Source organism: Myxine glutinosa, chromosome 3, assembly GCF_964187855.1.
Source record: "Myxine glutinosa chromosome 3, kmMyxGlut1.1, whole genome shotgun sequence".
Taxonomy (NCBI): domain Eukaryota; kingdom Metazoa; phylum Chordata; class Myxini; order Myxiniformes; family Myxinidae; genus Myxine; species Myxine glutinosa.
The window spans coordinates 68,330,549-68,347,985 of record NC_136263.1 but is presented as its reverse complement, the minus strand read 5'-3'; the positions used below and the strand labels follow the sequence as shown (position 1 = coordinate 68,347,985).

General features: G+C 47.2%; 1 protein-coding gene across 1 annotated transcript in view; it reads right to left on the bottom strand.

Moving 5' to 3' along the window:
• LRP2 (LDL receptor related protein 2) overlaps positions 1–17,437 on the bottom strand; it is a 433,005-nt gene that overhangs the window by 283,274 nt on the left and 132,294 nt on the right. The window contains exons 30-31 of the mRNA XM_068110809.2: positions 12,698–12,875; positions 3,703–3,831 (exon numbers count right to left, since the gene is read on the bottom strand). Of these exons, the coding sequence (XP_067966910.2) occupies positions 3,703–3,831; positions 12,698–12,875 (307 nt within the window). The remainder of the gene's footprint in view (positions 1–3,702; positions 3,832–12,697; positions 12,876–17,437) is intronic.

Here is a 17,437-nt window from a genome sequence, read left to right as displayed (position 1 = left end):
CAACAAAACATGCGGACAGTTTATTGTCCCACAATCCCACAAACAAGAAAACTTGTAGAAAGAATAATGCTCAACCAATATGATATGATAGCGAAGAATGGGGGCGATTATGGTTTCAGTGCAGAAGGACTTCAGTGGTTATGGAGTTGAAAGGTTTTCTAACAGCATCAACCCATTCAATCCCATAACAGGCATCATCCCACCATCCCTCAAAATTGCTGCTGTTACCCCCATTCTGAAAAAACCTGGTCTAAACCCTGACACCCTAAATAACTTCAGACCCATCTCCAACCTACCCTTTCTGTCAAAAGTTTTGGAACGCGCTGTAGCCACAAAACTCAAACATCACCTCTCTGCCAATAACCTGTATGAAACATTCCAATCCGGATTCCGCTCCAACCACAGTACTGAAACTGCTCTCCTCAAAATCACCAACGACCTTCTCCTCTCCTCTGACGCTGGCAACCTCAACATTCTCGTCCTCCTCGACCTCAGCACCGCCTTTGACACCATCGATCACACCATCCTCCTCACCCGACTTGAAACCACCTGTAACATTACCGGCACTGCCCTCTCTTGGATTAAATCATACCTCTCTGACAGACGCCAGTTCATCTCCATCAATAACTGCAAATCCCCCACTGCTCCCCTCCCCCAAGGTGTCCCCCAAGGTTCAGTTCTTGGCCCCCTCCTCTTCATCCTTTACCTGTCCCCCCTCGGTCACTTAATCCGCCGTCGTGGTCTACAATTCCACTGCTTCGCCGATGACATCCAGCTTTTCATCTCCACCAAGTCCATCTCCACCGCCACCCACTCTATCCTGACAAACTGCATCACTGAAATAAAATCCTGGCTTCAAATCAACTTCCTCAAACTTAACTACGATAAATCTGAAATAATCATCATTGGCCCAAAAACGCTCATAAAATCCACCCATAACTTTGCCCTCAACATCGACGGTATCCTAGTATCCACCTCCCCTCACATCCGGAATCTTGGCGTCATCTTTGACCAAACCCTCTCCTTCGACAAATACACTAAACAGATCACAAAGACAGCCTTCTTTCACCTGAAAAACATTGCCCATCTCCGTCCATCCCTCTCCTCCGTGGCTGCAGAAACACTCATCCACGCCTTCATCACTTCCCGTCTGGACTACTGCAATAGCCTCCTTTATGGTTCACCCTCAACAATCACCAATAAACTCCAATACATTCAGAACTCCGCTGCCCGTCTACTCACCCATTCCCGGACCCGTGACCACATCACCCCCGTCCTTTACAAGCTTCACTGGCTCCCCATCTCCCAGAGAATCCAGTACAAAATCCTCCTCTTGACATACAAAGCCCTCCATAACCTGGCCCCATCCTACCTGGCTGACCTCCTCTCCAGACACACTCCCACCCGCAACCTCCGCTCTGCTGGTACCAACCTCCTGACCCCCCCCCCCCCCCATCCAGACCAAATTTAGATCCTTGGGGGACAGGGCCTTCTCCATCGCTGCTCCCACCCTCTGGAACTCACTACCTCACACCATCAGAGACTCCTCCTCACTCACCACATTCAAAACATCACTCAAGACCCACCTGTTCAACACTGCATTCAACATTTAACCCACAGCATCTAACCCCTGACTATCTCCTCTCCTTCTCCCTCCTTTGTGCTTTGAATATTTCCCTATTGATTCTTCTTTTTTTGCAATTGTTTTTATGTTTTGCTATGCATTATGTTTTGCACTCTGTGTCTTTGGGCTCCCTGAAAAGCGCTATATAAAATAAATGCATTATTATTATTATTATAACATTCTGAACTCATTACCTTCCGTTTACGGAGTACTGCGAGTACTACTATTGCTACTACTACCATTACTATCCCTCAATGGCCCAAATTAAATGCACCTTGGTGTGGGGTTGGTCACACGAATTTTCGCATCTCTTCCAAACTATGCATCCTCGCTCTCATGTCTCCACCACCTTCCAACTAAATTTTGGTCTGATCCTTCTTCTGCCAACTGCACCTGATCACATGCCCCAGCCAATGTAATGCTGATAGATGCCCCTCCTGTTCCTCTTCACTAATATTCCATACTCTGCCCAACTCCTGATATCATCATTCCTCTTTTTCTCGCTCAGAGAGATCCCCTCTGAGGGTCTCTCAACATCCACATCTCTTCTCAATTTCCTTTCTTAAAGCCCAAGCCTCCGCTCTACACAGGATAATGAACTCATGGTCCTAAATCTTTAACCTGATCCTAATCAGGATTTTATTTTTGATCAAAGACCTCCCCAGAAACACTCCTCCACTTACTCCATCCTGCCCTGAGTCCCTCATTCATATCCTCGCTGCAACCAATCAATCCTCAATCCAGTAGAACCCACGTGCTTTAATTTTCCCATCTGATTTAACTCCGTCTGCTCTATCCCGAATATCCACATTCTCTCTTCCCTGTATTTTAGTAACCAATAACTGTTTTTCCCACATTTATCCTTTTCTGTGCAAATTCAAGAGGCATGTCTATGATAACTAATATAATGTTACACGAGACTTTCTCATGTTCTTTCTGCTTTTTTCACATTATCCAGAGTACCACTCCCCTCATGGTTAACAACTCGTCATGAAATCAGGAAGGTAATGAATGTCACAAAAGCTAAAATGAGTGAATCTAAAAAACATTAGACGACCGTTACACTGTTAGCAAAGCAGAAAATTACAGTGAATAAACCTATTTGTCCAAATAATTTATCTTGCATCACAAGTGGAAGAGGCCCATAGGAGTGTCACCATGAACTCCCCCTCAATCAGCAAGGGAGGGAAAATGACGATGATGTACATACAGTGTATATGTGGGTAGAGAGGAGAAAGGAAGAGTTTTTGGTAAAGAGGGTGAATGACATTTTGTTGCATGCACACATTATTTGATGTACTGGAAAAGACTTGCTTTACCATCATGGTAGAGGTTCAAATTCCAAAGTACCACAGTTATACTATGAGAATTTGCTGCTTTTACCACCACTTCCTGTACAGTATGTATAAACTGATAATGTATAAGAAGAATGACCGTGCAGTGGTCACAACGTGCAACACTAAATCCATATTTAGCCTCCTCTATCCACTTAACTCCCTCATTATTGTAGTTGAAGGTATTGCACAATTCATCTCTGAGGGTCTTCATGGCTCGGTTCAATATCAATTACGAGTCTGATGGACAGCTGGGTCTGGCTTCACAACCCCTAAGGTATTACGTAATACTTGAAGACCTCAGCCCCCCCCCCCCCCCCCCACACCCTCTCCCCACCGATTTCCAATCAACGCTTGACCCAAACTAAGCCAATGGAAATCTGACGCAACAAACCCGGACAGTGTATAATCAGCACAGGCATACAGGCCTGATGTCTTCGGCCCACCAGAAAACCAAGATGACGGTCATATTATTTTGTCTGGGGGCCGTGGTAGGTGGAGTCAAGCGAAAAATGTGGGTGGGCTCCGACAGCTGTCCGACCAATGTGTGCACATTTCAAAAATCGACCCCCATCAAGAATCACAACAACAACAACAACAACAACAACAACAACAATCACGCGGAGCTCTTGTAGACCTGCTCCAATAAAAAGCACATGAAAAACACAACTCTATATCCATGCAGATTGGCACGTGTGTGAGGGAATTCAAAATCAGAAAACGAACTATTGAAGGCAAGCTCACCTTGTTGACAGGTGTGCTGATCCTGACTAAGGGTCCAACCTGAAGGGCAAGCACATGAGTGTTGCTGAGGCTGAATTGTTGACAGAAGACACAGATGGCTGCAGGAATGTCCTTTACAAGGATTCCATGCTAGGATCAAAATGAAAACAAATCAAGAAAATAGAAATGACAATAGGAGAAAAAAGTGAAGAATCCTAAATATCTTATTATAATAGAGCAAACGCATATGGTTATGTTTGTATGTTTGTATATTTGTGACCAAAACGTCTTCTTCTTCTTCAAATAAAATTAACAGCCAAAAACACATATATAAAAGGGAGCAACAATAAGGGGACAAAGCGCAGGAGGTTCGAGAGATTGCCATTTATCCGCTGCATAACTTGGAAACATAAGAAGTGAAATTGATAAACAATTCTCAGCCAAATACACTCCCTGATCATGAAAACAAAAGCAACAGAAACAAAACCCAGAGGGATTATATGTGGTGTTTGGAAACAGCAGGTATTGCATGGGAGATGGAGAGTATTTTGTGGATGTCAGATAATCCTCCTCGGCATACAAACAAATACCAAAAAAACATTTGAATAGATGTCATGTTACTGGTTCTGAAACTTTTTGAAAATGGGGAAGAAGTCCTCCCATGAAGAATTGTCCTTCATATGTACCAGTTATTACAAGTCTTCAACAAAAGGTGAGTTTCTTTATTCGCAACCAACCTGCATTTTTTCCACAAATCTTGTGGTCATCTTATCTTACTATAATTCACCAAATGTCCGTCCGTCCGTTCCCAGGTACCGCAAAAACGGCTCAACCGATCGCAACGATATTTTGGGTGGGTATTCCTGGGACCCCTGGGAGTAAAATAGGCTATCTTGTTTTTCCAAGTTTTCCAATTTTCGAGTTTTTCCAAACACGATGGAATAATATTGTTACAGACGCGGCTTAGGTGTTATTTACCGAGCGGTTTGGTATGACCACGTCTGCACAGTTTACCCGATTCCACTCGAACGTTGGCCAAATCGCGCTATGCTAAATCAATGGAGGAAAAGGACACAACGGCTGGGTTAAAATGACACGACACCAGGGATACGGTTCTCAAAGGCCTCCGGAGGAGGTTCTATTATGGGATATGCGGAAGGTTAGATTACAGGGACCAGAGAGACGGCACAATAAGGTGGGCACTTAATCACGGTCTTATAGTAACCCCGACAGACCACAGATAAACAGGACAAGACGGACTCACACGGGGATTGATGGCAAGGAAAGGCGGGTTGGTCGATCGCTCCAGGTGCACCTGGGCTCAGGGCAGAATCGACCCGGTCCGGTCCAGAGATGCGGGAGGTCTCAGAGCGCTCGAGGTGGCGTCTTGTCGTCTCAAGCTGGGGGCGCATCTCACTCTCACTTCCGGTGAGTCGTCCGTGTATCCGGCGGGGAGTCACGCCCTCGGCTCGTTAGCTCCGCCCCAGATGGAATCGGTCCGTTGCTTGTCATTGGGTGCGGGGGTTACCAGCTCCGCCCTTGACGAGGGGCCGACAGGGAGCCCCTTCGTGGTAACCCCGTCGGCGCACCTGGCCAATGGCGGCTAACCAAGCCGGACTGAGGACGCCCACTCCCCGCGCCGTCGCCGCGCCACCCCCCTCTGCTGTTGTAGTTGTTGTAGTTGGCGCTTCTTCATGGGGAAGAGATGCGGGGAGGTATGGGAAGGTCCTAAACTCACTACTGGTGCCATATAATCACATTCTGGTGCAACGAAGAGTCAGAATTAATGGAAACGAGTCCTTAACTGACATAGACTAAGAATAACTAGCAAGATGTCCGAAAGTTGTCTACATGAGATGCGGTGGACCTGGGCACGACATTTAATGGGGGGATGAAGGGGAAGATCGGCTCTACTGGGTGTTATTTACAGACAATGGGACTAGGGAATGGGGTAAGGGAGAGTTGGGGAGTATTGGGGAAATAGGGGCATATTTACAAGCGGATATGGAGGCCAAATTCCATATCCGCAACATTGCACCCTTCTCTACCCTCGGGGCGTCCCGACCCGATAAATTTTTACCTATTTTAGTGTGGCACTCAGATGTAGTTCCCTCTACGATTAACTCTACCCTGAGTGCGACAGTTTTACAGATATTCACAAATGAGTAAATATGTCCCCCTGCGACGTTGCACCCTTCTCCTCACAGAAACACACCCACAGGATAACCGAATCCGGAAAGAATTCGCAAACTAAACATACAGCTGGTAGGGAGCATTATTTACAAGACTACGCTGCTATTTACACTACGATCCAGGACCTGTTTTTGGAGGAACACATGCAGATGTTATGCATAGAGAGAGCACGCATGCTAGCATCGATACACCAACCCACGAGTGCTCTGTGGCCTTACGGCCTTTAATAATGTGCAGAGCACCCCTTCCAAGCACCAAAAGCACCACCCCCTCATGTACTGTCAGCACCATCCGGTGCACCACCATTGTTTGTTAAAATAAAAACGACAACCCCTAACCCTGCAGGTGTCTCTTGCTCTTCCTGTGGTGCACTTGGCCTTCTCGCCGCTTTCAAAAATAAAGAAAGGCGCCAACCGCGTCCATTTCTGTATTGTGGCCTTCAGGGGCCAACTATTAGTGGTTCACCTGCTTGGCATAGGTGCCACGTTGACCCATAGGTCCATCCACGGGTGGTGCTTGGCCGCATAAGAACTGCGGTCCATTGTGGGTGGCCACAAACATTGCGGTCCATATGGTGTATCGATCCCAGCAGCAAGCAGCGAAAGTGCAGGCCCACAACTGCGTCGCCAGCACCTCTCTCTCCTCTCTCTCTACCCCAAAGCCAGATCCTCGGAAGTGGGAGACAAAAACAAGACAAGTGAGTAAGGTGGTAAGGGCGCAAAAGTGCACGCAATATTAAGTAATGCACATTAGGGGCACATGGGAACCAGGTGAGACAGGTACGTTCCTACCGTACGCCCCCCCCCCCCCACCAGGTAACCTACATGGCCCCTCCCTTACCCCTTACTGTATCCACAAAACACAACACTACCCATAAACATCTACTTTACAAATCCACAAACATCCCTACTGTCTTCCCCGTTCCTCCCATAAACCAAATTCGTCTTCTCTCCCTCCTAACCAATCAAATTTGCCATTTTCAACTTTCATCAAAATTTGCCATCTCCAACTCGACATCATAATTTGCCATTACCAATTCATCATCAGTCCCTCCTAGGGAGGGAGAGATGGAATCACCCCAATGTCTCATCCACGTCGTGATGCGTCTCACAAATCCTCCCAGCAATTTCATTTCCTGCTACAAAACAACGAAAACACAGGTGTGGAGTCATCATCACCACAGGTAAGTGGCTGCGTATGGTGCGACAGGTTCATCAATCCTAACTATTTCCTAAATGACTTTAACAACTTTACACTACCCGGGGTCTTTCTCCGGCCAAACCATTGGCCCTCTTACACTATGGGTTCTAAAAAACCAATTCCCATTGGCCAACTGTGGTGCTTTTCAATTTGGGGTCTCACTCCCCCGATTCATCTCTCGGTGCCCTCGCACAATTTCTGGGCTGTGGCGTGTACCTCTCCCAGCGGGTCTACCCACCTGCACACCTCCACCACTGCAGTTGCCTCCGAGCTTACCTGCTCCTTACCCTAACCTAACTACCTGGGGAAGGCCCTCTGGCACTCTCCCCACTCGGTGCCCTTTCTGGCACTGGGCTACCCGGGTCCGTCCTCCGGATCCTCGGGCCCCATCCACCACTCTACCGGCTCCCAGAGCCCACCTGCGGCCTCACCTGGTCGACATCCTCACAGTGGTGGAGTGCCCAACCAACTACACACACTAACAGGCTACACGCCCAGCCATTTCCACAACACTAATGCACCCATCCACATACCATTCTGTCACCCGCACCACAGATGCCAATATCCAACCACAATTTACCTGTACCCTCTACCTAACACTTTAGCTACCCGCCCCGGGTATCCGTGATAGGGGTCCACTCTTCCCCCATCCACACCTTCGCACCATGCACACCACTCCGTACCACTTACTCCACACACCTGCACTTGCACACCTGTGCTCTCACACCTGGTGCCACCTGCACCCTTCTCTCCCCGAGCGCATTCGCGCTGATCCACAACACTCACTACTCATACACTGCTCCACACACCTGTCCAGTTGCACACCTGTGCAATCACACCTGTTCAATCACACCTGTCCAGCTCTCACACAGCATCATCTCAGCTAACTACTCCCTTCTGAAACTTGCGCTTCCCAGTCGTCCCTTGAAACTATTGCGCTCCCACGTCATTATCAACCACCCTAAACTACCTGCGTCCCCACTACAGGTATCAGTCACTAACTAAACTTAACGTTACCTAATGTCATCTTCGCTAGATCCCTACAATATAACCAAGCCCTCCCTGGCTCGGTTGTCATAGCCACCCCATAAACTATTGCGCATTTGCCCCACCTGGGAAGGGTGGCAGGGATGCCACTCTTACCCACCGGGCACATCGCTCACTACCAATTTTGCACATCAAATTTCAACAAATCAAAATTTGCCAATCACTGCCCATCATCTGCCAATCACTACTGCCCATCCTTTGCCAATCATCAAATTTTGTTTTTCTCTAATTTTGGGTCCAAAACACTAACCTCATCACACAGTCTACTCACTAATACCTCCCGGTGCGCAAATTCCTGTCCAAAGCCCGGCTTCGTAAAGCCAAGCCATGAATGTGGGTTGTTTGGTGCCAGCGGCTGGATACGTCCCGCATTCGGTGCAGGGAAGGAGGTTTACCCGGGCCGAGATCCCACGCACCATCTCGGCGTGGAGCCATCCAATGGCTCGATCTCGACCTGCCGGAATGCCTCAATAAAAAGTGGTCGCCATGACGACCCTTTCTATCGGGCTGCCCGCTCCGCCTAGTGGAGCCCGGACGCGGCCGTCCAAAGCGAGGCCCGGCACGCACCGAGGGCCCGCTTCGGCTAAAAGTCGACCTAACCGCTGCTCCGTTTAACGTCGATGCTTCACCTGCATGCTTACACCCCGCAGCCCGTTCCTTGCTCACACATCCAGCCGTCTCCATGCTCCTCGTACCTTTCCTTACACACCCAGGTACTCTCATTCCACTCACAGACTTGGTCACACACCTGACCAACGAACACCTTGGCACACATTCGTTGGTCGCACACCTCACCAACACACCTCTTCGCGCCCCCTCCTCGGTCACCTCCTCTGTGACAATCACAGGTGTGCTCTCACTCGCACACCCAACCACGTGCCTCACTACCAATTCCAGCGTGCATTCCCACTCACGCTCTACCATTCCAGGTGTGCATCCTTCCATTCCAGGTGTACATCCTCGCTCACCTGTCACACCTCGCTCACCTGTCACAACCAACTCACGCTCCTTGTCACTCTCACTACTTCCACCTTCATTCTTGACCGCGCACTCACCCTTACTCTCGACAGCGCACTCTTTCCCCATGCACCTGTCCGTCACACATCTTTCTCGCACACCCTCTCCCGTTACATCCTCTGTAACACTCACCACAGGCGTGCATTCTCCCTTGCCTTTGACGGCGCACTCTTTCCCCATGCACCTGTCCGTTACACACCTTTCTCGCGCATCCTCCCGCGCACACTTTTTCGTTACTTCCTCCGTAACACTCACCACACCGCGTTTCCATGGACCCCCTCGCACACGCGCTACGACCGACTCACTCTCGCCAGCACCCTCACTCCTTGGCGTGCACTTTTTCCTCACACACCCCAGAGTCGGACTTTCTCGCACACCTCCTTTTTCGCACCCCAGACCTGTCGCACACTTCACCAACGGCCTCTCACGAACACCCGGGTCTACCTCGACCCCCAAGCTTATCAAATCACCTGGCGCATCATACGCACGACCATATTGGTCACCACTTACACCGGGTCCTCTTCCTCTTCGCTTCTCCTCCATCACCTGCGAATCCCTCATCCGGTTAATGAGCACATCATCACGATCCGAACACAGATTTTGGACCAATTCTTTTACTTCCTGTTTTATCTCTTTCTTATCCTCTCTCTGTCGCTTCTTAATTTCGCTCACCCCTTCTTCCACTTCTTCTAATTTCTGCTTCACCTCTTTTATATCCCGGTACGTCTCCTCAAGCTCGTCCTCCAAGGCTACCTTGACCGTTTCCATGTGCGTCCTCACCTGCCGGTCCTTCGTCTCCATTACCTCTATCACCTCGTCCAACCTCGTTGTCAGTCCCTCACGTACCATCTGACATTCCCTCTTCGTCGCTATCAAGTCATCTTTTAGTTCTTTCTGTGTCGCCTTTAACCCTCCTATTACCGCAGTGTTCCTTTGAACCTGCTCCACTAACTCAGTCTGTCCCTCCGTCAGCTGTTCCACCTCCTGCGTCAGGTCCTCTATGCCCCCTTGTAACTTTACAGTCCCCTTTCTCACCTCCTTCTCCATGTGTTCCTTACAGTGCCTCACCTCCTCGCGCACTCCTCCGACCTCCTCACTCACTCCTCTTCTGATCTCCTCTCCCATTACTTGCATCTCCTGCCCAGATGCCACCCTCATCTGCTCCATTTCCCCCCTGTGAGCATCCAGTTTGGATTCTACCCCCATTCTGACCCCCTCTATCTGCTGCCCCATTTGTTTAACTTCCCTTTCCGCTTGGTCCCTCATGTCCCTCAATTTGCCTTCCATAGTGTTTTCTAACCCCTCTAACCCATTTTTCACTCCCTCTATTTGATTCTCCTGGGCAGCCATTCTATTTTCTACCCCCGTTAACCCCTCCTGTATTTCCCCTAATCTATCGTCTAATTTCCCAAATTTCTGGTCTAATCCCTTAAAATTATTGTCTAATCCCTTAAAATTATTGTCTAATCCCTCACCGGTACTCCTCGCTTCGTCCCTCATTACCCCCATTTGCCCCATAAGGGCCCCCATCATTCTGCTTTCCATCTCTTCATTATTCTTGTCCATAAGGGCCTTCATTTGCATTAAAAAAAGGTTCAAATCCACCGGTGGCGCTACTACGGTCGCGGGCGTGGACTCCGTGGCCAGCGAGGCGCCATTTTGCGCGCCTGCTACCCTCGCTGCTTCGCTCTCCTCACGTCCCTCAATTTGGTCCTGGACCGACCCTGCCTCACTCTCCTCTACCGGAACCCAGCCGACTTGGTCTGCCATAGCGCGACTTTCAAAATTCGGGTTTTTATTTTCGTAAAACAAAATCAAATTTCGCCGTTATAATTTCGTCGAGCGCAGTAAACGCGCTCCGGATCGATTCTACTACAAATTTCGCGCGGGAAACGCGCTCCGAATCGATTCTACTACAAATTTGGGCCTAATAAATTTAGTCCCGGGTCCGAATTCCACTCCTCGACACCAATTGTTACTGACGCGGCTTAGGTGTTATTTACCGAGCGGTTTGGTATGACCACGTCTGCACAGTTTACCCGATTCCACTCGAACGTTGGCCAAATCGCGCTATGCTAAATCAATGGAGGAAAAGGACACAACGGCTGGGTTAAAATGACACGACACCAGGGATACGGTTCTTAAAGGCCTCCGGAGGAGGTTCTATTATGGGATATGCGGAAGGTTAGATTACAGGGACCAGAGAGACGGCACAGTAAGGTGGGCACTTAATCACGGTCTTATAGTAACCCCGACAGACCACAGATAAACAGGACAAGACGGACTCACACGGGGATTGATGGCAAGGAAAGGCGGGTTGGTCGATCGCTCCAGGTGCACCTGGGCTCAGGGCAGAATCGACCCGGTCCGGTCCAGAGATGCGGGAGGTCTCAGAGCGCTCGAGGTGGCGTCTTGTCGTCTCAAGCTGGGGGCGCATCTCACTCTCACTTCCGGTGAGTCGTCCGTGTATCCGGCGGGGAGTCACGCCCTCGGCTCGTTAGCTCCGCCCCAGATGGAATCGGTCCGTTGCTTGTCATTGGGTGCGGGGGTTACCAGCTCCGCCCTTGACGAGGGGCCGACAGGGAGCCCCTTCGTGGTAACCCCGTCGGCGCACCTGGCCAATGGCGGCTAACCAAGCCGGACTGAGGACGCCCACTCCCCGCGCCGTCGCCGCGCCACCCCCCTCTGCTGTTGTAGTTGTTGTAGTTGGCGCTTCTTCATGGGGAAGAGATGCGGGGAGGTATGGGAAGGTCCTAAACTCACTACTGGTGCCATATAATCACATTCTGGTGCAACGAAGAGTCAGAATTAATGGAAACGAGTCCTTAACTGACATAGACTAAGAATAACTAGCAAGATGTCCGAAAGTTGTCTACATGAGATGCGGTGGACCTGGGCACGACATTTAATGGGGGGATGAAGGGGAAGATCGGCTCTACTGGGTGTTGTTTACAGACAATGGGACTAGGGAATGGGGTAAGGGAGAGTTGGGGAGTATTGGGGAAATAGGGGCATATTTACAAGCGGATATGGAGGCCAAATTCCATATCCGCAACAATATTTACTGATATGAACAGTGATGTGGCTTTTGTTGAAATTCTACAAATACTGTTTATTCTCCGTACCAGGAGAGAGTAGATCGACTCCTGACGAACTCTTCCTATATAAACGTGCGGTTCCGAAGTAACATGGCAGCGTGTGCAAAGCGACTGAGAAACAGGTGCAGCGGCCGCTTCCGTGTTACAGATTCGGCGCGCACTCTTCACACATAAACGTGCGACTGAGAAAGACGTGCAGCGGCTGCTTCCGTTTTGCAGAATTCAATGTTTTTTCAAAATGGGCGCCATGTACTGTTTAGATTTTGATGATTTGCGTGTGATATGATTCAACGGATGTTTATATGAATCGTTTAAAATAAAAAAAGCCTTCAATTTCTGATATTTTGCCTTTTCATTTGGGCTTCCCAATTGAAGCCCCGCCCATATGGCAGGTACCGTTGCTAGTTTTCTTAATTTAACTCCGACCCTCACCATCCAGAGATTGTGAATAGTTGCCATACCTGAGGGTTGTCTCACAGGGTGGCTCACCACCAAACCCAACGGTTCTCCAACATTGGTTAACATCACTGTTTGGTTCCTGCCATTCCACTTGTTGGCTCGAATCACTCGTTGGCTATAGCGCTCTGTCCAATAAACAAAGTCCTCAAAGAGCGTGAGGGCGTGTGGGTGCTGCAGAATCTGCAATGAAAGCAAGAGTTGAGAATGAATAAAAAGCTCAACCTGTGTCTCTTCCACCACATCTGGATCTCGTTAGCACGTCCCCTGCACAGCAGGAGATGGGTTTTGTAAAACCTTCTGTGTCTGTGTGTCTGTCTGTGTGTGTGTCTGTTTGGGCCATAACATTTTTTTACCATTTGAGCTATTGTCATCACATGTTCACCAAAGCTTTATTATGATAATACGGGGAAGGCAAACTAATAATTTCGTCAAAAAGTCAAAAGGTCAAAGGTCAGCATCACATAAAATCGTCAATTTTCATCCAATTGACCTGAAAATTTAAGAATTTGCATATTGGGTCACTGATTTGGTTCACCAATCAAAAGGTAGAAGCTGATTAAGTTTTTTTTTTTTTAGATAAAAAGGTCAAAGGTCAAGGTTGCATAAATTTGCCAATTTTCATCCGATTGACCTGAAATTTTAAGAATTTGCATATGGGTCACTGAAATGGTTCACCAATCAAAAGGTAGAAGCTGATTGGTTTTTTTATAGATCAAAGGTCAAAGGTCATGGTTGCATAAAATTGTCAATTTTCATCTGATTGACCTGAAATTTTAAGAATTTACACATTGGGCCACAGAAATGGTTCACCAATCAAAAGGTAGAAGCTGATTGGGTTTTTTTTTAGATAAAAGGTCAAAGGTCAAGGTTGCATAAAATTGCCAATTTTCATCCAGTTGACCTGAGAATTTAAGAATTTGCATATTGGGTCACTGAATTGGTTCACCAATGAAAAGGTAGAAGCTGATTGGGGGGGGTTTTTTCGATCAAAAGGTCAAAGAGCAAGGTTGCATAAAATTGTCAATTTTCATCTGATTGACCTGAAATTTTAAGAATTTGCATATTGGGTCACTGAATTGGTTCACCAATCAAAAGCTAGAGGGTGATTTTTTATTTATTTCTAAAGCTCAAAGGTCAAGGCTGCATAAAATCATCAAGTTTCATTTTGTAAAACTGTTTTCGTCATTTGAGCTTATGGAAGAAGAAGAAGACGTCTGAATATAAACGGACGCGGACGGGCTTTGCATTTTCAGATGCTTTCTAGTTTTAGATTGTAACAGGGATTAAATAAGAGGATATAGAGATTGACAAAGATTTTAAAAAAGTCCCCGCGGGTTTTAAAACGAGTAGGAATATCAAACTTCGTTCCTCCATAGATGGCAGTGGTGTCCGGTTGATGCTGCCAGGTATCGCTGAGCAATGGACTGATGTGCACTGAGCTCGAGCTTTTCTTTGTACGAACGCATGGGTGATGAAATAATTTCATATTCTACTTAGAAAACCTCTATGGGAGATTTGTCAACTTTGATGGACTATTCACCCTATTGTAACACCCACACCGAAGTAGATGAATGGCACCCAGGGCGGATGCTCGTGAGGATGTTCAAAATGTTCTGTGTGAAGTCTGTGTTTTTTCTCTTCTCCACGAGCCTCGACTTTGCATACAGTCACGTGAAAAAGTAAGTACACCCCACGTAAAGTTTTGACTTTTTCAACATATTTCAACATACAGCTATTTGATCTTCATTTCAACAATATTGATAGATAAAGGTGATATAATATAACAAATATCATGAAACATTTACATTTTGTAGTCCATTGTATAATTTAAATAAACATAAATGCAAATGTCGCATATGGAGAAAGTAAGTACACCCCTACATTTATCACTACTTCAAATACCTAAAATTATAATCAGGTGCACAAACTCAGGAGCAAATGAATAGAACATCGTTAGGATCTCGGAGGATCCTGTCTTATTTAAACCTCAGACATTTAGTTTGGTTTGCTCTTTGTTGTTGAAGTGTGCGGCGTCACCATGAATAGATCAAAAGAGCTCTCTGAGGCCTTCAGAAAGAAGGTGATAGATACCTACGAGTCTGGGAAGGGATTTAAAAAGATCTCCAAACAATTTGAAATCAATCATTCGACTGTCCGGAAGATCATCTACAAGTGGAGAAGATTCCAAACAACTGCCAACTTGTTCAGGCCAGGCCGCCCCAGCAAGTTCGGCCCGAGAGCAGACTGCAAGATGCTGAAATAAGTCTCTAAGAACCCCAGAATGTCATCACGGGACCTACAGGTAGCTCTTGCCACTGTTGATGTCAAAGTGGACGAGTCTACCATTAGAAAGAGGCTGCACAAAGTTGATCTACATGGGAGGAGGAAACCTTTGCTGTCCAGAAAGAACATCAGGGCAAGACTAAAGTTTGCCAATGAACACCTAGGCAAAGACCAGCACTTCTGGAACAATGTGCTCTGGACAGATGAGTCAAAGGTAGAGCTATTTGGCCACAGTACCAGAAGACATGGTTGGCGAAAACCAAAGACAGCATTTGACCACAAGAACCTGATACCAACTGTAAAGCATGGTGGTGGAAATATTATGGTTTGGGGCAGCTTTGTTGCATCAGGGCCTGGGCAGCTCACCATCATATAATCCACTATGAATTCTTCATTGTACCAGAGGGTGCTTGAGGATAATGTGAGGCCATCTGTCGAAAAGTTGAAGCTCAACCGAAGGTGGACCTTGCAACATGACAATGACCCGAAACATACCAATAAATCCAACAAGGAATGGCTGAAAAGAAAGAAATGGAGAGTTCTGGAATGGCCAAGTCAAAGCCCGGATCTAAATCCCATCGAGATGTTGTGGGGGGATTTGAAACGAGCTGTGCATGCAAGAAACCCCTCAAACATCGCACAGCTGAAAGAATTCTGCATAGACGAGTGGGCAAAACTTTCTCCCAGTCGATGTCAGAGACTGGTAGACAGTTATAAGAAACGCCTACTTGAGGTTGTTTCTGCCAAAGGGGGCAATACCACCTATTAGAGCCAAGGGTGTACTTACTTTTTCCACTTGCGAAATTTGCATTCATCTTTATTTAAATGATACAATGGACTACAAAATGTAAATGTTTCATGATATTTGTTCTATTATATCACCTTTATGGATCAATATTGTTGAAATGAAGATCAAATAGCTGTATGTTGAAATATGTTGAAAAAGTCAAAACTTTACATGGGGTGTACTTACCTTTTCATGTGACTGTAAAAAAAAAAAAAAAAAAAAAAAAAAACAAGCAAGCTCACATCCACTCTGAAGGACAGTTGCTCCTAGATGTAGCACTTCTAGCCAGCACAGCACAAGAACAGGAGTTGCTTACATGAACTTGATTGCACAGACATACTGAACCCAGGACCCGAAGATTCTTATGACAATGAGAATTGTTCCACCTTTTCAAATATAAAACAATCTCGGTTTTCTCGATTAGTGTTCCGATTTTTGCATTGTCGTTCTTTCTAAACTCTCCTCCATCATCACAAACAGTCATCTTTCCTCCCAGACATGAAGCAAATCATAGTGCGCGTCACTATTTTTCCTCCAAATGTATTTCTTAGATTCATAGCTCATGAGTTCAACTTGTTGACTATAACGATGTATTTTAGGTCATGCCATCTTGATTCTCGAAGAGATGAATTTATCAAATTAGTCATGATGTGTGGATGTCTGTCTGTCCGTCCATCCGTCTGTTAACCTTTTGCTATTTCTGCTTCTTCTCCCTTATCTCCCAGCTCATTCTTCTGAAACTTGACACATGAATACAAGATAGTGTCCCGCACAATCGCTCAGGCTTCAATTTTGGATGGGGGGGGGGGGGGAGGGGGGAGAGGTATAAAACACAAGGACACCAAGGACTTCCCGGACAGAAGTTGGTATTTCAAAAAAGTGAATTTGGGGTGAAATTAGCGGGGGTAGAAAAGATCAAGGTTTTGGATGGGGGAAGATAAGAGATGGTGGTGAACAGCTGTTTTAAAGACCTGGAGGGTGGAATTGGATTGAAGAGAGTGAGGGAGTTTGTTCCAGAGGTGGGAGAAAAGAGGAATGAAGGAGTGAAGGTGAGCAGAGGGTCTTGATTTTGGCAGTTTAACCATAAGAGGGTTGCAGGCAGATCTTGTGCGACCTGTAGGAATATTTGGGGGACAGAGCCCAGAGAGAGCTGGGGGGGCAAGGCCAGAGAGGAGTCGGTAGAAGATGGAAAGACCACCAACCTGCCTGCGGTGAGTGAGTGAGAGGCCCTTGGAGTTAGCTTCATCGCGGGAGATTCCAATGATTCTGAATGCTTTGGTTTCAACAGCGTGAAGACGAGCTAGGTGTGAGGCAGGAGCACCAGCCCAGAGGGGAGAGCAGTACTCCATTGAGCTGCGGATGAAAGCTTTGTACGTGGTGAGTAGCTAATAGTACCAAGGAAGGACTTTGCATGATGGAGGATGCCTAGTCGGCGACTGGCTTTGGAGGCCAGATTTTAAATGTGGTTTTCCCAGGAAAGATCATGGCAGATAGTGAGACCCAAAAGCTTGAGTGACAGAACTTCTTGGAGAGGATTATTCAGAAAGTGGATGGGAGGGTTGTCCAGTCGGTCTTTTCGGAGAGACATCGTAAGAGTGTGAGATTTGTCAGGATTGAAAGACATGTTCCACTTGTTTGCCCAGTCTGTGATTTTGTCCAGGTCTGCAGAGAG